The sequence below is a fragment of the Eutrigla gurnardus genome, assembly GCF_963514095.1.
Source record: "Eutrigla gurnardus genome assembly, chromosome: 2".
Classification (NCBI taxonomy): domain Eukaryota; kingdom Metazoa; phylum Chordata; class Actinopteri; order Perciformes; family Triglidae; genus Eutrigla; species Eutrigla gurnardus.
In genome coordinates this window covers 13,562,054-13,585,767 of record NC_139916.1, presented here as the reverse complement: position 1 = coordinate 13,585,767, position 23,714 = coordinate 13,562,054, and the positions used below count along the sequence as shown (strand labels likewise).

The 23,714-nt window shown below is 42.1% G+C and overlaps 1 protein-coding gene across 1 annotated transcript in view; it reads right to left on the bottom strand.

The window, feature by feature from the left end:
* The window catches only part of suclg2 (succinate-CoA ligase GDP-forming subunit beta), a gene marked incomplete at its 5' end in the record, with an annotated part of 83,044 nt that overhangs the window by 33,581 nt on the left and 25,749 nt on the right, over positions 1-23,714 (bottom strand). The window contains 7 exons of the mRNA XM_084033077.1: positions 6,876-7,018; positions 8,231-8,392; positions 11,689-11,785; positions 12,996-13,085; positions 14,085-14,237; positions 15,759-15,849; positions 16,839-16,938. Coding sequence (XP_083889203.1) covers positions 6,876-7,018; positions 8,231-8,392; positions 11,689-11,785; positions 12,996-13,085; positions 14,085-14,237; positions 15,759-15,849; positions 16,839-16,938 — 836 coding nt within the window. The remainder of the gene's footprint in view (positions 1-6,875; positions 7,019-8,230; positions 8,393-11,688; positions 11,786-12,995; positions 13,086-14,084; positions 14,238-15,758; positions 15,850-16,838; positions 16,939-23,714) is intronic.

The window sequence follows — 23,714 nt, the reverse complement described above, 5'->3', positions numbered from 1 at the left end:
TTAAGACCACTAACACTATCGCCACCAAACAAATTGGTGATAGAACGGATTGCATAATTACATCGAGGACATGAAGATAAATTACTTAATTTGGCATTAATATACGATGCTGTATTAATTAATCCAAACTGAGCTGACAATCAATAATGTGGAATGCAAAATAATAGAGAGCAGAGCAATTAAATTGAAGTTAGCAGGGAGGGAAACTCATTATAAAGCTTGCATCTGATGTATACACTAACAACAAATCTACAGTATTATTCCATCATATTACAATTATAGTCTAAACTAAATCTAGAAGGCAAAGCCATACCAAAGCCAACACTTGCTGTAACTTGAAACACATTACATTTGTACAGTTTTATTTATTTTTATGCCGAAAAACAACAACAAATAAAACATGCAAGATACACACTTCATGTACCATCAAAACATTCAATGGAGATATTCTTTATCACCTGCGTGTCTAGCAGTATTAGAAAATTACATTTCCTTTAGGCACTAACCACTCAACCACACTACCAATTAACAATTCACTTTAAAGTATAATCACTTATGGGCTTATTCATACGGTAAAGAGGGAGAAATGTGGTAAACGCATCCATATCTAACACTGTTGCTTTATGAGCAGACATCAACAAAAGGCTGCGGGCAAAGCTGCACTGATTCATCCCAGTTTTACCTCGCTAAGAAACGTTTGAGAGCGGTTTCTCCGATGTGTCCATCTGACACCTGGGTTTCTGAGTTCACAGAGGAAAAACTCATCTATAGGTGTGTGCTTCACAGTTGCACAACTGGATTTTGAACTTTTGCCCTATACCTTGGAGAGTTTCAATGGACAGCCTTGAAATCTAAACACACACACTTACCCAATCTGTATGCTCAAAGTGGAAAAAACCCCACCAAAACACACAATACACGGAGCTAAAGAGTGTGTCCATGCATCTACACAGACCAATTATATTGCATCCGGCTTGTGATTTCAAGGACTAACACAGGGTTAGTGCCAATCGCATAACCTCTCCTTGTAACAGTGATTTCAAACGTACTAGAGCGAAAAACAACCCCATATCTGTCACTAAGGCGGGCTTTTAATGCACTGTAAGCAAATCTGCAGGAAGACCATTATATAAGGTAGAGCTTTTCTCTTATAGAAGGTAAATACAATACAATCCAACACAAAGAGCAGCACAGCATATAACTGAAAAAAAAGAAATGTGACACCTGGCTAGCCACCTCTCCCTTAAAGCTCATAAACCTCCAACGCTGCCTCCCGGTTATAAGCAACGTTCACTCTTTCTGTGGCCTGGCCTCAATGTGGCAGCCCCAGCGTGGTGGCTGGACTAAGTACTCCTCCCTCCACTGCTGGCCCCCAATTTAGTACTTTAGTGCAATATTTTAGCCCACTGGGAATTAACTCCATTACCGTGGTAGCTTGTTTTTCTCCTTTCTCTCCGTTTCTCAACCGTTTTGCATTGCTCGTGTTTATAACACAGCTTCTCCCCCAGGCCCTCGGCTTCAGGTGGAAAGGTGATTTCTTTCTTTCGAAAATAATACACCATGGGGGCTCTCACATCACAGGTGAGTCCTGTGATTAAAAGGCGTTGGGGTCCCTGGGGCGGGCAGGTATGTGTGTGCAGATGAGTGTACGATGTGGATGCAACAATACAAGTGTGTATTTGCATTTGTGTTTCTGCACTGTGAATGGACGAGCTGTGGTGTAACACCCGAAGGACACAGCTCCATAAAAGAGGGGCTCCTTCCCTTCTTTCCTGTGCAGCATGATGACAGGAAGGAACACATTTCTGTGGTTCACCTTGCCTGGACCAGAGCCGCTGCCTTTCTGTGACTCCACACACACGTTGAAGCACATTAGACATGGACTCAGACATCTCTATGCGAGGACGAAAAAGGCAGTGCCATGGGCTTGTGGGATTTAGCTAGCAGGCATGGAACTGAAGGGAGCTCCTCACACTGACTTTAACTGGATTTCACTAGATGAAAGGCTACAGGGAAGAAAGGCAGACATTCAAAATAGCTGACAGACTGAGGGAATGGACTGGAAGGAAAAGGAAATAACCAAAAGAGGAAATATTGAGCTAACAGATAGACAGGAAGACATCAGTGTAAATGGTCACATTTGTGTCACCATAGTGTTTAATAATACCAATAAAGGCACTTCCATAGAAATCAGAAAACAGTGTCGGAAATAGGGCTGTACCAAATATAATTATATAAACATTTTTTTTTTACATTCAAAGATACATTACATTGAGATTTCCAAATGAAACTTTGAATGTCTGTCGTCATATTTTAAAATGTGATTGCCCTAAAACAATAGCAAAAATATGATTTTGTGTAATTGTGTTCATATAAATACAATTTATGGTGCTGCAAAACCATCCCCATAATACGGACGATGCCTCCCTTTTTTTGTAGCAAGCCGGAGAACAAACAGTAAGATAAAAACATGTTGCGAATTTTAGAAATGACATCTATCTTTTTTCAATAAAATGAGACTTTTTGGACTTGGGCGCTACCAATTGTGGGATGTGGAGTTGACTGGCCTCAAGAGTGTCACTGCAACGAGGAGGAAAGTGGTTTCACAAAGGTGACATAAAGCAGAGACACGGAGGTGGAAAGAAGGAAGATAGTGTGTTGTTTTGCTCGAGGGCAATGGGGGCTGCAGCACGAGGGGACATGCATAATAGTTCTACACCACCAAAACGCAGGGTTCATTCAGAGGGAAAAAAACTAGAGATTACAAACCACTCACTCACAGGTTAGCTTCAGAATTCCAAATTGAGATCACACAAATGCCACCGGGAGCTGAAAAGATGTTTCACGAGCAACAGCGTGATTATGCAACAACATTAACACATGAACACACCTCCATATCTGCCCGGGAGGTGGGTCGCCCAGCTGAACTAATGCTAATGTGCCAATCTGTGCCTCTTTCACCTCAGCCTCCTCGCTCCGCACGCCTGCTTCGCCTTAAACAACGCAGCAGCATGCTGCTAGAGCAGCGTGCAACAAGCCTGCAGGTAACAACCAAGAAAAGCAAACACGGGAACTTTTACACAGAATCACATAATCTATCGTATGTATGCATGGAGGGGCATCAGAATATGCCAGTTTGTGATTACTGTACTTTTCTATGATAATGCTAACAGGAGATGGTAAACAGATGCACAGCTGAATTTTAAAACTTGCTGTATTTTTTTTATTTTCCCCTTATTTCTTACAGTCTGTTTTTGTTTTGTCCTCATTCTCATTTTACTGTTTGCACAGAAGCTTTGAGCAGGAGGCAGAACGTTCACAGCTCACAACGACGGGAATGTGACTGGCTCTCTGCCAACAGAGTCAGCAGAACAAAACGTTATTCTGAGAGGGAAGGACTTCATCTACCATCAAAAATACTTCACTCAGTGTTGTTGGAATACTGTGGATTTTTTCTGTTATTTTTAAAAAGGATGGATATTGTTGATTGGAAATAGAAACACAAAGCTTATAGCCAGTCGACACACACACACACACACACACACACACACACACACACACACACACACACACACACACACACACACACACACACACACACACACACACACACACACACACACACACACACACACACACACACAGAAAGAAATCGTACGTAAGTAAATGCTATTTTAATTATGTTATTGTGCTTTCTGGGTTGTTTTTATTTTTCTTAAATAACAGTTTGATAAAGTGGTGGGTTTTATACAGACATACACCAACAGAAAGGGTGTGCGTTTGGAAAAATGTCATCATTTACTCAAGCCCATAAAAATTACAGAAAACTGCCTTAAGCCCTGAGAACAAAATGGATGTCGAGTTGGACAAAACATCCATCTGCCACTTTCTTTATGGCTCAGGCAGAAGGCAATAACGAGGTTATTTGGCTGTTGGTATTTGCTGCCTGCTCCTGCTTCGTGCCTACAGGTGATGTGAAGGAAACCTCAATAAATTCAGCTGTTCTGTCAACAGACTGTTCTATATGTGGATATGAAGGAAGTGGAGCTATTTATTTTAGCATGAAAAATAAATATGTCCCCGCTTTAAAAGCCGCGGGCCGAATTTCAAACAAAGCTGAATGGTCTAGTACACCCAGCTGAGCTACATAACATCTCACATATTTAACACACTGGCTACACACTGCTTTACTACTCTTTTTTTTCTTCTTCCACTCATTTCATTTCAACGTTTTTTCCCCTGCGTTGTATTCAATTTATATACAGTATTCCCATATCATGCGTTTCTATTCTCTTTCAAAGAATAATAATGTTTAAGGTAATGAACGCTGTAAGGGTAGATACTGGAGAAGTGAGCAAACACGAGGAGGGAGGCTTTGTCATCTCAGACTCCGTCTCTGAGATTCAATGCCAGCAGTACACGCGCATAGCTTCCACTCCTCTCAGCACAATGAGTCTGAGACATCAAAGCAGAGACCGAGCGGGAGAGACGCAGGGAGGGAGACAAAGGCCTATAAAAAAAAAACGACTTAGGGAAAAAGACTGAAAGAAACGATGGACACATAAATACCTTGTTTTTGTGGAAATGTATGGCATCATTAGAGCAGAATATTGTCCACTATACTGCCTCCTGAATGCGTTTCCACAGCATATAAACAGTCACAACTTCCCGAGTCAAAAGTCACAGCACATAGCGTATATTCATGTATGCAGCAGCACATGAATGGCCTTCCCTTCGGTCTCTATCAATCTCATTTCATGCTGCACCAGTGGAGAGAAGCCTCCTCATAATACATGCTGTCAACGCTATTAGTTGAAAGAAGGAGAAATGTTTTTTAAAAAAAAGGTGGAACAATAATGATGTGAAATACATGTGACCTAGTCCGCCTGGGACTTTCACACGGAGAATAAATTTGCAACAAAGAGTTGCATATTTGAAGGCCTGAACCACTGATTGCCTTGATATTTAAAGCAAATAAGCAAAACAACTCTCTCACCATAACTTATTGACACATGGATGCAATGATTTTGCCTCATTATATTCACCTATGCTGGGGAATAATTTGATTTTCAAATTCTGCTCATTGTTTTGAGTTTAAGAGTGCTAATTTGTGAAAAAAAAGGAAAAGAAAAAAAAAACGAAATGCAAATGAGCAGCTCTCTCTCTTGCGCTCTTATTGTGAAATGATTAACATTCTCTCCACAGATCAGAGCAGGTTTCGCAGCTCCCCTGGTTGAAATGCTAATGGTGCTTCCAACCCAGTTTAATGTCAATCCTATTCTCCTTTTTTCCCCTGTTAGGGAGGAGCTCTCTGTCTCTATTTCCATACACAGCAGCAGGAGGGACAGACAGCAGGCTTACTCCTCCATCTGGATCAGGGGAATCAGCCCAAGACAGAAAGAGAAGGAGGAACAGGCACATTGTGGAGGAGGACCCTCTTGTCTATGTGGGAGTGTTTTTTTTCTCTCCTTTTTTGGGGGGGGGGGGGGGGGGGGGGATGCAGAATTTAAAACCTGATTTGGCTTCTGCAGACTTCCACCAGAAAAGGGTTCAATAATAATAATGATAATAATAATAAAAATGGCCCTACACCAGGACAGAATGAACAGTTTTCTCTCTCCCCTATTGATCGCATTTCTTTTTTACCCACCATATTCATTTTCACTTCCCCCTCCAGACCATCGAGCTGTATGCACGTCAGACCAAACAGGATCTATACACAGTGGAAATCTGAGTGGGGCAATGTATCACTGCTGGACGTTAAGGTTGGTAGGTTTTTAACATTCATCTAAAAAGGTGGTACACTGGTCTGTTCAGTGAGTGCTGTGCCACAAATATGAGAGTATTAGGTTTAGAGGCAATTGAGTTATCTTGTTAAGACTGTATCGGCATCCACAGGCCTCCCTGGTTTCAGGATGTTTCCATTAAGAATGATGATGTAAAGGGAAGTGTGAGAGCTGTGAGAGTCGCAGATTAATAACTTGTCCCTGAAAGCTGTGGTTGAATATGGCAACTTCCAGGTGCGTATCTTTTAATGAGTGTGAAACACAATTCCGAAAACGTTTCCTGCTGAGGTTGAGCAAGAAAGAGCATGTGTACGTAACAGTTTAACAAAATAAATAAAAAGAGGCCAAAGACTGAATTGGTATCAAATGCTACTCTGTATGACAACCACGCCTCACCAGAGATGCTAACACAGAGGCAACCCGAGATCAGTCCACGGGTGTGGGAGTGACAGCAGCAGGGGAATTAGCGGTGCGATGACTGTCAACACACAATCTGCACCGTGGTATTGTTACAAGGCTCACACTGTTTAGTTTGGAGTTATTGGCTTTTTGAACATAGAGCTGAATCACTTGTAAAAACACCCCAAGCTGCCACTCATCCCGAGCTGCAAAATCTCTAGGAGCTCGTTTGAAGCTAAATTTGCATCCAGGTTTGGGTTACATATGAGCCTGCGCTGTGTTTAAATATGCATGGGTACATGTTTGTGGATGCACATGTGATCACACACCTTTAAAGGCAGAGCAACAGTTGCAGATGAAAATGATGGCACATAATCAGGCAGACTTTTCTCTCAGGGAAACATGGATATATGCCAAGGTCTCTAGTCTAATGAGGACTGTTGTCTCAGTGACAAAGCACTAACCAGACAGACGAGGCTTTTTGAATGTGCTATGACACAATACATGACTGCAATATCAAAGACAATTCAACAGGTGGTCAAATGGCCTTTTCTTAATTCCTACCTTTTCTTTGAAGATGTGATTTTTTAAAAAAGGGAAACATTTGTCTCGTGCTTCATTGTAAAAAAAAAAAAGAACAAAAAAACTTAAGAAGTGGAAAAAACCCCTCTTTTAACAGTTTGTTCCTACCTTGGGATCTGCAGTCAGCAGCTTAAAGGCCTCGTACACCTGCCTCTCTTTAACTCCTCCCCCCAAGTCCAGGAAGTTAGCTGGCTTTCCTCCATGCAGGTCAATGATGTCACATGTGGCCATGGCCAAACCAGCTCCATTCACTGTAGGAAAAAATAAATAATTCAATTTCAAGTAATATGCAAATACACAGAGGGCCAGCTGAGGACAACTTAAAAGACGACACATATTCAGCCAAACCGAAGGTGTCCTTTCAGAGTAACACATAAGGTTTCAGGAGCAGCCATTAAATATGTTGAGTGAATGTTAACGGCCCTATAGTCTGATAATGACCTCATGTATTAATTAAGAGTAATAAAGTTAAATTTGACCATTAGGTCCCTGAGAGGAAGCTGTGACGCCAGCAGTCATCAGTTAATTAAAATAACATTACCACCGCTGAAAAGATGACATGTGGTACTGTATGAACACCCATTAAAAGGAACCCAAATTATCAACCAAAAACGAATGTCTGAGATCTACTCAGGAATATTCACTGCCTCAAGTCGACACAGAGAAAATTGTATTATGACTCCTGACTTCAGAGAGAAGAGCGTTTATTAAAACAGGTTCTGCTACCATTTGTCTTTTTTTTGTGGTCTGTGTCATCATTTAGCCAAATGCCAGCGTGGCTACCCTGCTAAGTTGTGCGGGAGTCAAGTGCACGGAAAATGTCTTCCCTCATTTGGTTTAGTCAAGCTGAACTTGTGTCCTGGCAAGCTCCCCAACCGAGGTCTCAATAAAAGAGAAATTTGCTTTAACAGCTGTCACTTTGGTGGCTTACAGAGCTCTCAAGGAAGCTGCAGGGCCTTAAAAGCTGTTGTTACTTTGAGAGAGGATGGGAACTGGGGATGCAGAATGCTCGTGTGTGTTTGTGTGTGTGTGTGTGCTAACAGACATTTAATGTGTTTATGAGGCTACGGGGGTAAGATGCGAGAGCACCTGTTAGTGCTGCTGTACACTGTAAAAGCTTTGATTTATGACAAGAGAGGGGGCCTTTAATGAGAATGCTAACAATCTGCCTCACTGGAGACTTTCTTGGCGGATTATAGCTAATTAGAACGCATTGGTTACGGCAGCATTCCTTCTGGAGTCCTCAGAAAGCTGCCTGTAATGTGGACTGGAGGAGAGCCCAGGCTGCCTTTACTTTGACTAAGTCTTAACTGTGTCCGAGCTTTTTACTTATGCGACTTGAGAGGCGCATTAAAGCCTGATGCCAGGAGGGGTTCACTTATGAGAAAATTAATTTAATGGCTGGTGTGTGTGTGTGTGTGTGTGTAGAAATGAGTTCTGATACAGGGTTTTTGTTTCCGTACCAAAGCAGGCAATGTTTCCATCCAGTCCAATATATTTGAGGTCCCACTTGGCTGCCTCCGTCTCCGTGGGGTCGCTCTCAGTCATGTCATCCATTGCAAACACGGCTTTCTGGCGGAACTCGGCGTTGTCGTCAAAGTTGATCTTGGCATCAAAGCAAACCACTGGAGGCGAGAGGAGACGACAAAGACGGAGTTAGGGAGAGAAGATGGCAAAGGAGGAAGCACAAAAGTGAGAAAAGGGGAGACGGCAGGCAAGGGAAAAGGGGAGAGGAGGAGGACTCGTGACATGAAAAGCCAACTAATTATCATTTCCAAAACCTGAAATTAATTAACTGAAGGGTGTCCCCTCGGCGTACTGGTCTTAATTATTTCAGAGGTTGGCTCACTAGGGCATGGGTTTTTGACACTGCCGCTACGGGATAGACCATTATAGTAAATGGACATTTCCTTTACACTTCAAAGAGAGTGCATTTCAAAGAGACCATGCCTACTCATGAATCTACCTGAAAAAAAAAATAGCAGGGAAAGATTCTAATTCATTAGTCGGAGGGCTTTTTTTAAACACACACCACTTAAATAGTTACTGTTACTTAAAGGAACAGTTCAGCATTTTGAAAAAAAACCAAGAATGATACAACCATAACCTGTAGCATGTAGACTGGAAGCGTCGGGAAGCACCAAGCCTAGTTTGGTCCAAAGCTAATAAAACCATCAGTCTAATATCTGACAAACTTATGACTCGCATCTTGTTTAATTCATGCAAAAAAAGTCACACTGCAGTTCTAAGGGGTTTAGCGCAGTCAAGTCTTGTTATTTCTGTGTTGCCAGGCAACTCCAGGACGCTAGGAAGTCAACGTTCTTGGCCAAGAAATACTCCAGAACATGACCCCACGTACAACCGTTCCCGTTTTACGTGGGTTCCAGTCTTTATGCGAAGCTAACAGGCTGCTGGTTGGCTTCTACCATAGAAATATGAAAGTGGCATCAATCTTTTTATCTAACGAAGCAAATCACATTTTCTCCCAAAATGTCTGACTATTCATTTTAAGAAATGACAGTCCATCCAGTTTTAAGCGAGCTGGGATCTGTTTTTTAAATCTATTTTAGACATCAGTAATCTGTAAACTGTCAACCATTGAAAATATAACAACAGTATGATGCCTATTAATAGTTATGTCTACAAAAAGCATCCACTTTTCTAATGAACGAATGAGCACATTGCAGGTAGCCTGGCAGCCAGATCACCCACATGCAATAGTGTGAAAAGGTTAGGAAGAGTGGAAAACAGGGAATTGGCTTTGGGATTGTCACATTAAGAAAGAGAAACACAAACACAACACAGGCGTAGACACACGGTACATGCAGCAGGCACTCTCTCCTGGGACTAAGGCGTAGACGTACTGTGTCCTCCAGGTAAAGTTGCACTCCCATTATACAATCCCTCTTGCTTTTGTTTTTGACACATCCATTATGGCAGTCCATCTATAAAATGAATTCAGCTATTACAAAATGAGACAAAAAAAGTACAAATTTCCCACCCTTGAGTAATTTGCCTTTTTCCAATACGCAGCTGCCGAACGCCTGCCGGAAAATGGCAGCGCTCCCTCGCGACGCGTGAACAAATCGAACCAAAAGAATGAGTTGATTTTTAATGTGAAGCTTGTCTACAAAGCCCGCCTCAAATCACAGCCGCTGCTTCTTCCTGCTGCTAGAAAACGAAACTCGTACCTCTCGCTGAAAATTCATTGCTTGAAAGGAGTAATTGTAGTCATTAATATTCATAGGAAACCGTGAAACAACAAACTTCTCTTGTCAATCTTTGATAAAGCACACTTTGAACAAGAATCCGTTTTTGAGGAGACTAAATAACATCAAAGAAGTGATGCATCTTCAGCGTGTTGTAATGCGTCTGGATACACATCACAGTCAATCTGTGTTCAGCGCCACCGACGAGACAATCTCTCTTATTTCTTCTGGAGAAAAACAAAGTTCAGAAAAGGTTCAATGAAAGCTGCATCGCAACGGCTAGAACGTGCTTCCTGGGTATGTATAATATCTTTCTTATCTGAATGACGAGCACTTGAAATGTTTACCTGCTAAACTAGTTTCACAACATGCAATGTATTGTGTTAACTGACAGGGAGGGACTCAGTTTTATACTTTTCTGTTTTTTAATTGAAGATGGACTCATAGCTATGGTGAACAGCTCTCACAGCTGTCCTTGGAAACAATTTTTTTTTTAAATCAGTCCAAAAGTCGCACTCTGAGTTACATTTAAGGTCTTAACTGTACTTTTCAGAGATGAGAATCGCATAAAAACCTCACAACACGTTTTGGACTAATCATGTTGGAAGTTTTGAGTTGAAAAGTGGCAAAAAGAGCAACTCTGGGATTGTTTTTATTTGTGGTACAACAGAGAGAATGTCACTTATGAAGAAAGGCCAACTGCCAATTTTAACGTCCATTAATCTCACCACCATTATTTTACACAACCTTTAAAGGCAGAATGGTGTTGAACTAAAGGTCTGCATTTAGACTGCAGTCTCACTGTGACAACTTCTATGTGAAGTACTTAGAGCTGACTGACGTTAATTGCTCCACAGCACAACCAATGCATCCTGCATGTAATACTTTAGGTTAAATTCAATGGACTGAACCTGTAACAGGTTATGTTGTGTTACTACACAGAAAAACACATTTCTCTCCTTACAGAGGAACTCCAGTGTAAGTGTACCTAAGTATTTTTGGTTTGGTTTCTTTTAAATAATCACTGCAAAGCAGATTTGAGAGAAAACGGTTCCTTTAGGACAGATTATTAAATGAAAAACAACTTTTTGAAACAGTTAACGCGCCGCAAATAAAAAACTGGCTTGGGGTTTCATATGTGAGCGAACATCGAAATTGAAATCAATTCACATTTAAGAAATTTTAATGACTTAAGGTCTGATATACAATATGTAAAATGTTTTTTTTTTTAGATATTCATATCCCTCTTTGACAACCAACTTACAGCTGCTGCTCTACTTCCTCATTACTAGTTGATGATAGACTGTACGCCTTTAATCATTAGCAACGAGGACTCATCAACAAACATCAACAGGCTATGAATATGGAAATGTCTGCTCCCTGAAGCCAGTCGGATTTGAATCCAGACAAAGTCATGCTGACAAGAAACTGACGTCAATGTGTTGCAATTACACTTCGCATTCTTAAATGCATTCAGCCCTGAGGAGACGGTGAGCCTGTATCCCAGTCACAGATTAACAGGTGGCTGCGTGTACGTGCAAAAATGCTCTCTTTTCAAAGTGGTGAATCTTTGTGGAGGTTTAACATGATTTGGGGACCAATTAATGACAGGGGGGAAAAACACACAGACACATGCAGAGACATGCACGGACAAACGAACATAGACCAAGTCATCACAGACAAAGACGGGCATTTTGCACGATGTATGGTACCTTGCCCTTCGGGTGTCTCTCCGAGAGGATTGACTTCGACTTGAGTGGCGTCGACTTTCAGGAACAGATCATAGAGCCTCTTAATCTGATCTGCAGCCTGCAAGGTCCACATAGGACAGTAATTACCTCATGGTTTTGGCTCTGAGCAGCCGGCCCCGCCAAGGCCGCTCAGCCTCCCACACAGGCTACATAAAACATGGCAAATCACCTTCAACATCGCACTGTCTGAGATTGTGTTGCATATAAATATCTCTGCGCCGAAAGCTAAAGCATTTCTCTTTTTTTTTTAAATATGTGACAACTACTGTGATTGAATACATGGATGAAATAAGAATGCTTGTTTCAGGAGATTCCACCTGGCTTTTTCCACACTTAAATCATCTCTGAAAAAACCCAATTTAAAAGCATTTCCATTGCAACTGTTCTTAAGGAATGAAGACAGCCTCACACAGCATTGAAAGACTTCTGAATGCACAGTTAAAGACATAGTTCCTCAGTCTCACACACACGCACATACCCAGAGAAGGGCTGTAATTATCTCTGATTTAAACAGTCTGGCAGCTGACTCTCAGCAACCAAGAAAAAGCATACTGACAATGCAGAAACTTAACCAATCAGTTCCTATTCCTCTCCTTCCCCATTTAAAGGCAGTGCCCTTTCAGTATCCTGCGAAAAAAGGACTGCACACAATTCAATTCAAGCAAAGCACACAACATCCTTGACTCTCAGTTTGAGGCAGATTCACTTGGCTGATTTATACGTTTTCCATGTGCTAAGACTCTGAGCTAATCTGATTCCTCATGCCACGGTGCCTGTGGAAGAGAAAACAAATTTGCGATCTGATGCCAAGAGACAAATGGCTCTGAAATGATCTCTGTACTCATTCTAAATGTGAACTCGCTGTTTTCTCTACCGTTCTTCCTTGACCTCATTTTATTAGCAAGATTTGTAAAACCTGGAGTTGTTTCACTGTCCACCATTGTGATGACTTTTGATCTGTACTGCGAGATTCACTCACAAAATCATGACGAGGCATGTTCTATGAAATTATGGTATCACTAGTGAGGTCTGCTCCCTCAGTCTGGCACAGCACTGAGCGTCACTGCCAGCTGTATGACAATAGACCACCTGGCAAGTGAGTGGAGTGTAATGACACTTCACAACTTGCCTCTGGAAAACTAAGAATAGCCAAAGTTTGGTCTGTTTGTCATCAGGGATACATCTAACTGTGCTATATGTGGGTTCATCGCAGATTTGTCTTCTTCTTCTTTGCATTGTTTCTTTAAAGCCTTCAGTGCGTCCATTACCTGTCGCTGCAGAGGTCCTTTGAAACCCAAATTAGCTGCCATGCGAAGTGCCTGGTCGTCTTGCACACCTTCAAATATGTCTATGACTTCCTAGGAGATGCAGTGAAAGCAAAGGGAGGGAACAGAATGGACAAAGGGAGGGAGAGAGATCGAAGGGCTCAAACGCTGGGCTATAAATTGACACAAAGTGGATTTTCATATCAAACGGACAACGTCATTATGAAGTAGTGGCAAGCTGCCAGACGGGAAGAAAAGGGTGACTTGAGTCTGAAACGATTTATGATCATCAGACCCTCGTATGTTCGACATTCAGCTCGCACATAACTTTTAACATTAGGTATGCGAATGGATTTTAAGGGTGCAAAGTGCTGAAGAAAATAAAGTATAAAACTGACAGCGGTCGTAAAGCAATTCTGTATAAACTAGGTCTGGACTATAAAGATGTTAATGAGATGTGCGAAGGGCCATCATGTGCGTTAGAGACGCAACACCACAGCTGTGCATTGCATACACAATCTGACATCTTCGGTGCGAATAATAAAGGACATAAATCTCGGCTGGATCTTTACAATCTGCTCCAACATCTGTAGATAGAAGCTAATGAAAGAGGCACGACGAACCAAGTGTGTAATGCTTAAATTGTACATCTGTCAACAATGACAAAGACCTGTCGAAAATGAGCCGAGTGACTTCAACAGATTCGTGTTCTGTAAAAAGCATCTAATTAATGGTGAAATAAAACACAGAAGGCTGTGTATTTCACTGTATTGCTGTATGTCTGCATCATGTTCAGCTGCTGCAGCCTGCATGCATGCAGGGCAAGATTTAATTGAATTAGCAGAAAATATTAACTGAGTGCAGCTTCCATCTGTAAAGCCCACTGGGCAATCCAGCCCTGGCATGATTTCAAGTCAAATAAACATTTTGCTGATGAAGGAGCAAGCTTTTTCAGCAAGCATGGCCAGAGTTTGTACTAAACGAGATCAATATTTTTTCACCTTCTGTGCCGTTTTTGAGGCAAATACAAATAATTTTGTTATTCTTCTTATTTTATATTGTAGTAATAGGTATAAGCAACAAATCAAATACCTTAAAGATCAGCTCTGGGGAGCTGGCGGCTACCTCCTCTATGTCCACACCTCCCTGCGGGCTGCCCACCATGACAGGACCATTACAGGCACGATCCATCAGGATGGCAAAGTAGGTCTCCCTGCTAATGTCCAGGGCCTCAGCCACCATCACCTGGATATGACACAGCAGGAGAACAAAGATCTGATGGAGGAAGGCCACTACCCTACTAACTTGACAATCTGCTGTAAAAAATTGACTTGACTTTGGTGTCAAGTTTCATTTCACATTGCAATAAATGTTTAAAAGTGTTCACAACATTCAATGCTAAATAGAATGACAATGGCAAAGGGAAATAGGCAGGATCTATGAAGCATAGCTCTGAGAAAACCCCATATGCTGTGAATGAGAGACCGGAAAGGAAAACAGACAGGCTGAGAGGCCAGCAGATAAGCATAAAGAGGAAGCAAGCACGAGGCTCATTTGGAGAAGAGAATAAAAAAGAAAATCTGTCGTCTGGTGTTTAATGGCCTGCAGGTTTTCGGATGGAGCGTTTGTTTGAACATGCACAGCCCTTATGTTCTGCTTCCACACTATCGCCCAGCAAATGAGGATGGATAGCCTGTTTTCTACTCCGTGTTCACTCACGGCACCACTATCTCCTTGTCCAAATGTTTTCTTAAGTTCCCTGTCGTGTGACTTGTAGCCCGATTCTTCACTCAGACTAAACCTATTCTATTCCCACGATCTTTCCTTTTCAGCTCAAACCACAATTTTACCCTCCTAAAATCTTCTTCAACTATCTTTTGCACCCCCCCTGTCCCATCTTCCCTTCTCTCCTCATCCCCATCACTGCTTTGAGAGCAAATCCATGTAAATGCTAAGGTCTCCCTTTCTTCATTCTCTGCTGCGTGGTGAAGTACAGGCTGAGAGCTGATGTGAGCTCTATTGGCATCAGAAAGACCTAGTTGGGACTACACTGTTACTGCACTCAACTTAACCACCACTGGTGAAAGGGTTTGTTCTTGGTAAGACAATTAAATGGCTAATTGGAGGTCACGTCTCTTCTCCCTCACATCTCATACTACTACCAGTTTACGTTGTTGTTTGTGTATCATTTCCTCTGCCTGTGAATCATGGAGTTAATTCAGAGCTTGTGAATGTCGTGGTCTGCAGCTTTCTATAAAAAATGACAAGTGTGACACTCATTTGATCCGACCTTTGCAGCAGGAGTAGGAGCAGAATTTCGGTGCAATGGGGGGTAGCGGGGGTAAGCAGAGACGGGGAGAGACAACGAGAGCTGGACCCGCACACAAGCTACAGACTGAGAAGGCTTCATCACCTGGAAATGTTTTGATGACGCACTGCATGCAGCATGCAAGTAAAGAAATGATATTCCTGCTTGTTAGTGGCACACAGAAACAGTTGTTTACCAAACACTTTAAATTCACAGTGGGCCCGCTTTAATTTATGCAATGAGCCATAACACCAGCCAGCGCAAACTCAGTAAACATGTACGGCTACAGTTTAAACCTACTGAAAAAAAAAAAAAAACATAGAGCCAGAATGCCTTCACGGTCATTACTTTTACAGAACTGCATTACTGGACTCAAAATGCCTTGAAATTAGGTCAGAATAAACAAGAGGAAAGAGCAAACTATATGTTTCTTTCCTTCAGTCTCCGCAGTGCCTCACCGTTTTCACTTTTACTCCGTCTTTCGGTGTCTGCTTGGTAGTCAGGTTGAAACCCAGCATTTTATTGGCCAGTTCACCAACCACAGCAGGGCTGAATGAGAGAGTTAATGAGTCAAACAGTCTTCATTTTAAATCACATAAAAACAATGACAGGCATAAAAGCAGGTGAAATGACGGATTAACGAGAATTTCTTTATCTCTCCAGAGTTTTGTTCAGTCAAAGAGAAATTTGCCTCAGCACTTTTTGGGCGTTTATGTAACACTTTGACAAAGCACAGTGTTTTGGACACACTTTTGTACAAGCTACACGTCGCTGTGAATGAACCTCCATTCACACTCTGACTGAAAGCAGCCCACATGCCGGGACTGCCTCTGTAAACCTGCTCTGGTTTTGTAAGTGAATATAAATGAAGCTGGGGTTGTACTCATCCTTTGATAGATGAGAGGAAGGTGAACTGTGCACTCATGTCACTGTCTGGGGACGATGAACTTAAGCATATCTCACTTTGAGAAAGTTTCCGGCCATTCCGAACGGCGAAGTAGGGTGACGATGATACATATCTGGGACAATTGTCATAAATCACCTTTTTGCCTTCAAGGCGGCAGTGAGTGGTAGGTACCTTTACTAAAATGATAACGCTGTGTTAGTACTTGGCAGAGGCAAAATGCAGTGCCTGAACACTCTTTCAAGGTGTTGTTTGGCCTTTTAAAAAATGCACAAGGTTTCAGAGTGAGCCTTCATTGGAGGAATACACCCATCGCACGTTGTAATTCTAAGCTAGAACAAAATAAATCTCAGCAGCAGCACAAATCGACCCGAGAGAGGAAAGCTCAGTATGGGTGCAAAACGCTTCTGCCAACCTGAAAATCCCCTTTTCAACATTTAATTGAGGGTAGTTGCTCAAAAACGAGACACTCAAACGGAAAACTGTTTGTTTGCTGCCCAAGTAATCCTGACTAGTGCCAAGGGAGCATCCTCAGAGAGCTCTTTGAGCCTCCTCACTCTGTCGAAAGATAAATAATATGACTCTATCTCCTATAGTAACGCACAGCGTGAAATGCAGACAGGGGTGTACTTACTCCTTAGTTAAGTGCACTCCACCTTTAAGGCCACTGTCAAACACACCCCTGCCTCTGCCACCGGCCAGAATCTGAGCTTTCAACACGATCTCCTTGGCATCTGAAACACAGAGAGGCAGATGGAGAGGGGAAGAGAGAATGAGTGGAATAAGGGAAGGAGAGAACTGAAGATGTAGGCTCAGCAACTTGGATGTCCCCTTGAGTCTGGCACTTATCTGTCTGATTGGAGGAAGCAGAGGTGAGTGTGATATGTGAAAAGATTGGGGATTAGAGAGGAAGTTTACTCTCCAGAGTTCAGCACCCTTATACAAGGAAAATACCCCGAGCATTACCGATACAAGTATTAGGAATTACTGTAGTTGAAATGGATATTACGTAGATTTTAAACATGACCTTAAGCACAACAGAGATAAATAATAACTAATATGCTGATGTTAAGCAGGTATTATGTTCATGGCGATCCATCTAACAGTTTTCGTGACATGTAACTTAAAACCAAGTATGTAAACCTTGTGGTGGCGCTAGAGAAAAAAAGTAATGGGAAGTTCTTTGCATGAATCTCCGCACTAGATTTTGAGCCATCTAATCGGTGTAGAGATATTTCACTGGATAAGAGAAAAACGTTCAGTCTTCAGTCTTCTATCTACATACAATACAATCTTGAACTGTTCCTCGGTGAATCCTTACGGTTACAATATCAGAGCAGCATGGTTAATAAGCAGCTGTACTACAGGAACTTCCGCATGACCTTGCTTTAATCACATGACCACCCTGGATCTCCTTTGCCGTCGCTGCCACCTTGTAAGAACTCAAACATAAGGAGGAGGACCCTCGGCTGTCGATTCAGCATTCTGCCCCAAATCTCCCTCTATTCAAATGGGGAGCACTTGATGAAAGATGGTCTCTGGCTCGGTTATTATTATCTAGGTGGGGGAGTTCAGCCGTTGACAGGTGGCTGCCATCAGGCTGGGGAGTAGGTGTTGGGGAGAGTGGAGAGTGGGGAAGATCCTCCATGCGATGGTGAGAGAGACACCTTGACCTTGACTGCGAAAAAAAAAAGAAGCAAAACTACGAGCGGCGTGGAGACCATCTAGACAGGAGCTGGTGAGCTGAGAGAGCCTGAAAACTCTGGCCGTGCTCACCGATGTTGCAGTTAGAAAAGGAGCCAGAGAAAATCGCCTCCGACAGGGTGGTAGGGATTAAACTAACACTGCATTAGTGAGTTCTCTGTGGAGAGTCACGAGCTCAGAGGGAAGAAAGAAAGAAAGAAAGAAAGAGAATAAAGGTGTGCTCATGTGCAGGGCTGGAAGAGGAGTCATAAATGAATAAATATGTTAATAAAAAACTGCTACTGCGCAAAATTAAAAGGAGTTCAAAGCAAGATGAAATGGAGTGTCCTGTGGGCATGTGCAGCGGAGAGGGACGGCAAAGAGGAAATGACTTTTGCTTTTAAGAAGGAAAAAAAAAAAGAAACACGTGGAAGAACAAAGATTTGGCCCAATAGGAACATTGCATTGTTTGATACATCGATGAGGACCTTAAAAAAAGGTTTTTAAAACGAAGATATATTAAATGTATTAAAAGGCATGTAATGAGCCAGGGAAGGTAATGGAGGGAGAACGAGGCAGGTGTTCATTCCTGCTGCATAAGTAATTGATAGCAAATCTGCTTATTATGCCGCACACAACAAGTTATTGTATCAATATCAGCTATTATGAATGGGCACTGAAAGAGCAATATGCTGTTAACAAGAGGAAACGTTATAATAGACAAAACGAGAACAAGATAAACTATAAAATGCATTCACATCTCAGAGACCGTACCATGAAAAGTGTTTACCATCATACAGAAAACAAATCCTATGTAGCCTCATATCATATTCTGTAGTTAACACTGAGACACCACTCTATGGGAACGCATTGAGAGGATAATGATGTCCTCAAAGATCAGAGTGAACATGGTGCATGGCAAAGAGCAAGGCGGCCATTATCTGGTAGTGTGACAGACATGAGATGGCCTCTAACACTCAGACAAAAGGTTGGTCCCTAATGAGTGCAGAGCAGAATAGGGAGCGGACGGAAAAATATGTTAAATATGAAAGTAAAAATCAGAGGCGAGTCATGCCTTTATGTTCAACCCAGATAAGCAAGGGCACATGTCTGAAGTAAATCAGTAACGACTCACGCGAGCACCGTTGGGACAGTCAGCGCTTTAGGTGTTGATACAGAGGGGAGAAAAGGCAAAATTAAATCCGTCAACTGAGAGGTCATACTAATGAAAGCTGATGCTAACTTACAATGCATTCTGATGATGTGCTAGCAGACAGCAATACATGCTGTTCAAGAGGCTTCCTTGAAAGTACGTTTTCATGACTGTGATGTTGCAATACAGTGTATATCTGCACTTCATTAGAAATACCTGTTGTTTGGTTATTACATGATTGGTTGGGTGAAAACCCCCGTCTTGGGGGGAGGGGGACCGGGGTTGCATAATCAGTTCTCCGCTTCCATTTGTATCATACATGGCCCACTGGGAAAATGTGGAGTAAGATTTCCATCTCCATTTATTTTCTATATCTTGGGGACACGGGGGGGGAAGATTAACATCGCACAACATCTCCAATCACATCATATGCAATCGAAGTAATGCGGTCATCATCCTCAGGCCTTACCCAGTTCCCAGTAATGAGTGTAAATCAAATCCCAGTCTGTTTGCCTGTGACAGCAGCTGGCAAAGAGGATGTTACTTCTAGGATGAGTGTCTCTTTCACCCTCTTTCATTCTGTGCACTTTGGAAAGGCTTATTTTCTTCCACCCCTCCTCCCTTTCCTTGTAGCCCATGGGTGGCCAGCAGCAGAGTTAGCTTTGGTCTGATATTTAATTGCCATGGGGGGGGATGCTGGCTGGTGAGGGACAAATGCAGGCTGTGTGCCAACCCAGAGAGAGTAAGATGTGGCTACCATCTGCATGGGGAGAAAAAAAAGATCAGGACGGCCCTCCCCAGCGTACATGTGGGTTGTAATGAAAGTAATGTGGCGGCTAAATAGAGACGACTAATCAAACTCTTGGGAGTGAGGAGGAAACAAACACACAAGTGCACCACCACAATCAAACAACACATAGATGCATAGCCTTCCTATGGATGAATGCCATCAACACCACAGTGAAGAGGGGGAAAAAAAACACAAAACGAAAGATTTCTTTCAGCATCTGTGCTCATCATGGCAGTATACCTCCGGATAATGATGCAGGAGAGTGTTGATTGCTGCTCAAAAAACAAATTTCAGTCTACAACACCATTAAAACAAATAATGTACTGCAGACATATAATCATTGTATTCACAGAATTTCTGGAATAAGTTCCAAGCAGCTGAGACATAATTCAGGGACATTCCAGGCAATGCTATAAGTAGACCGATCAACAATCTGTGCTTCCATTTGCTTCCATCTAGTGGCACAAGGCATGTCTTTAAATAACTTCAATTATGTAGCCAACTGCATATTGATAGCTACAGAAAGCTATTGGAGCGGCACTAGCTTTTGACTCACTTGGCCACAGGGCTTTTTGTTGTCACATCCATGGATCACTGGTATTTGCAACAATTAACTCATTACCTACTAAAGCAAAAAGTACCAAAGGCAATGTAGAATACTGATGACAAAACACGGCAACTATCTGATTAGCTTTACTAATGGACAAGCAGAAAACCATGTATTTGTGTGTTGTTTAATTTTGCTTGAAAAGAATATAAAATGGTCAACACTTGTTTCTGTACAATGCTTAGTGTAATAGCCGACGATGTTTGTGTGCCCCCGCTTCGTTAACATATCTGTGGTTTTAGTCGAAGTCCATTAAGATTTCTTTATTTGATAATACTGTTTTTTTTTTCATGCTGAATTACTTATTTGCAAGACACTCTGGTTAGCACACGATTTAAAGTGTTCTGTGAGATTCATCGTGGAGAAACTAAGTTTATAGATCTGTCGATTAAATAACTAATTAAATACTCAACAAAATCGTATGAATGTAAGTGACTTAGAATTTCGTGGGTCGAGGTCAGCCCTAAACTACACGTTGCCACCAGCAGGAGCTATTTAAAGAAATGGGCCATGTTTCATATTTAGATTCTTTGTGTGGTGATTGCCTTTAACACACAGCGGTAATACAGATATCATCTTGGACCAGTTCAGCTTCCCATAGACTTTAACCATTTCCAATCCTCCCAGACTGTGAAAATGTCAAACAGAAAATGGCTGTCCATTCGTGTACTAATGGCAGGTGAACCAAAAGTAAATATATGAAAATAAATCCTTCAGTTTTTGCCTTTGGAATGTTTGAAGCGAAAAAGGTTTCCCTGTTCACTTGAGGTTGAAAAGTCAACAGACATTGATAAATCTGAACCACACTCTACAAAGTTGCTACTAGAATTTCTGCAAGACCAAATGTTGGGACTTGTATAACAAGGGACAAAGAATTAGACACAAAAAGTAAAAGGTAACAATTTGACCCCATGGTTCGCTACAACTTAATATATCATTACCATCTCACTTTTAAGCCCGCATTCCTGTGTCCATGTCTCTCTCTAATGATGCCATCTCAGTGCTTCTCAGAGTTTATCAGCGTCCCAGACCAACAGTGGCACCTCTACTCAACACCTCCTCCAGTCACCGACGTCTGAGTCCTCATTAGAGGACAAGTCCACCTGGCTTTCAGACATAGACAGCACTTCTAATGACATTCTGCGATGCCCCTGGTCTCCTCTCAGCGGCTGTGAGGTGCAGTTCAAACCCCTAGCCGAGAGTTTTTCACTGCTATATGACCACAGGGGTGACGGTAATGGTATTGTGGAAGGATGGATGCTAAATGACTATGGGGATATCAGTAGGGAGAATCATTGTAGTGTCTGCAAAGACATTTACTTGTACCGAGACACATCATGAGACAGTTAACTAGGAAAGTACTAACCTCGAAGACAATGGAGCGTTCCAGAAAAGTGACCTAGAGTCTGAACAAACATAAGCTGCTCGCTTCTCATTATTTCAGCATCAGTTCAGCATCAGTTCAGCATGAGCGATAGCAGATCAAACTATTCTAAAAGCCACCAGCATCTGCTGCTGTAGCTAATGCACTGGTGGGCAAGAGCACTACTTGTGATGCTGTTTCCACCGACGAGTAATGAAGCTTGTCTAATGGTTGGAGGTCCCTAAAACAAAGCACATTGTTGTTTTCTACATTTCACTCCACTAGTACAATTCCCTTTTCTGATCCTGACTTAACACCAACTAATACTAAAAACACTAGGGTGCTTCCTGTATTTTTGGGAACTGACCTGGCAACAAAAAGAGGAGGCTATATGTTCACTTCTACTGGCACATTAGTACCATCCTAATACGATAGAGGGGATGTGTGAGAAGTAATTCCATGTCTCACCCACAACATGAATAGGTTAGAGTGCGTAATGAGGAGGTGGAAACACTAAGCTGCTTACAGAAATCAGCTCTTTGAAAGACAGGCCGCTTTACCCTGCAAAGCCTATTTACAGCTGTTAAGACAATTTCAGATGCATGGCATTTTCTTACCAAACCAGAGACCTCAGAGCCAGCTAATGTATGGGATGACAACAGGTCCTTGGAGAGGCCGGCGTCATCTGTCTCTGCGTTTGAGTTCTTGTAATAGCAACGTGCTTCAGTGTGATACTGAAAGCATTTGTGTATGCAAGTAATTGCAGTGATCAGAGACTACAATGTGTTTCTAAATGAAGCTGGCGCAGCGTCCGTCAGCCGACCGCTCTGCCCCGTGTAAATAACCTTGCCTCTCCCTATCGGTGTGTGTTATCTTGGCAAGTACTGGAGACCAGAAAACTGCAAACTTACATCCGTCTTCCTGAGACAGGTCAGCCCTACGAAGGAAGCTGTTTCGTCCATCAACAGGAACCCTGCAGGGAGTGGGGTGGCGAGGCAGAGATACCTGCATCTCCTAACTCCCATGTACTCATTTAGTTTCCCTACAATGTGATTGAAGTGGGAAAAGAGGAAGCAGAGATAGAGCTGCATTACTATGTTTATTTTACAGGAGAGTGAGGCATAAATAGAGGGGTGGCACATGTGTAAATACAAGAGAGCAACAACAGACTGAAGTAAAGGCAGAATGAAAGAGAAGACATGAGTAATGAACAAATTGGAGGGAGCTGAAAAAGAGATAAGAGTGCTGAAAAGAGAGGGACTATAGCAAAGGAGAAGAGAAAGGTCAAATTCTGTGTGTGAAATGCAAAAGAAAGAGCAATGGTGTTTTGACTTGACATTACCAGTTAATAGCCATCTAAATGGACTGCAACCCATTTACGTGGAAGTTATTAACATAATAGAATACTTATTTCGAAATCCGGTCACGTAAACAGCAGAAGTATGGTTAATGGTTGCGTCTTTTATTAGTGTGTACATAGCAGATCAGGCTCATGAGTGTATACAAGTAGTGTAATGGACACATATTCCACACAAAACGAACAAGGGGCAACAATGGGAATTATATATATGTATATATATAGCCCAAAGACTGCTAGCAGGTCACATTTAATGACACATTTTAATGTGCAGGGCATTAGTTTGTTGGTGTGTCTGGAAACACAGAAGCAGCGTGCAAGAAAAAAAGCTCCAAATATATTCCACGTAAGCCCACACAAAGAGCATCACTGCCATGTTTTCCAGTGTCAATGCCGGTCAATGCTTATTCTTTTCCTGACTCCTCGGCTGCTGAGAGCACATCTTCTGTGATCTTAGAGCTGTGATCTTGGAAGAATGGATGTAGAGAATATATTGTTGAGCGAAAACATATCCTAACCTCAGTGACCCTCCGCCCTGGTTAAGATAGCATTAGAGA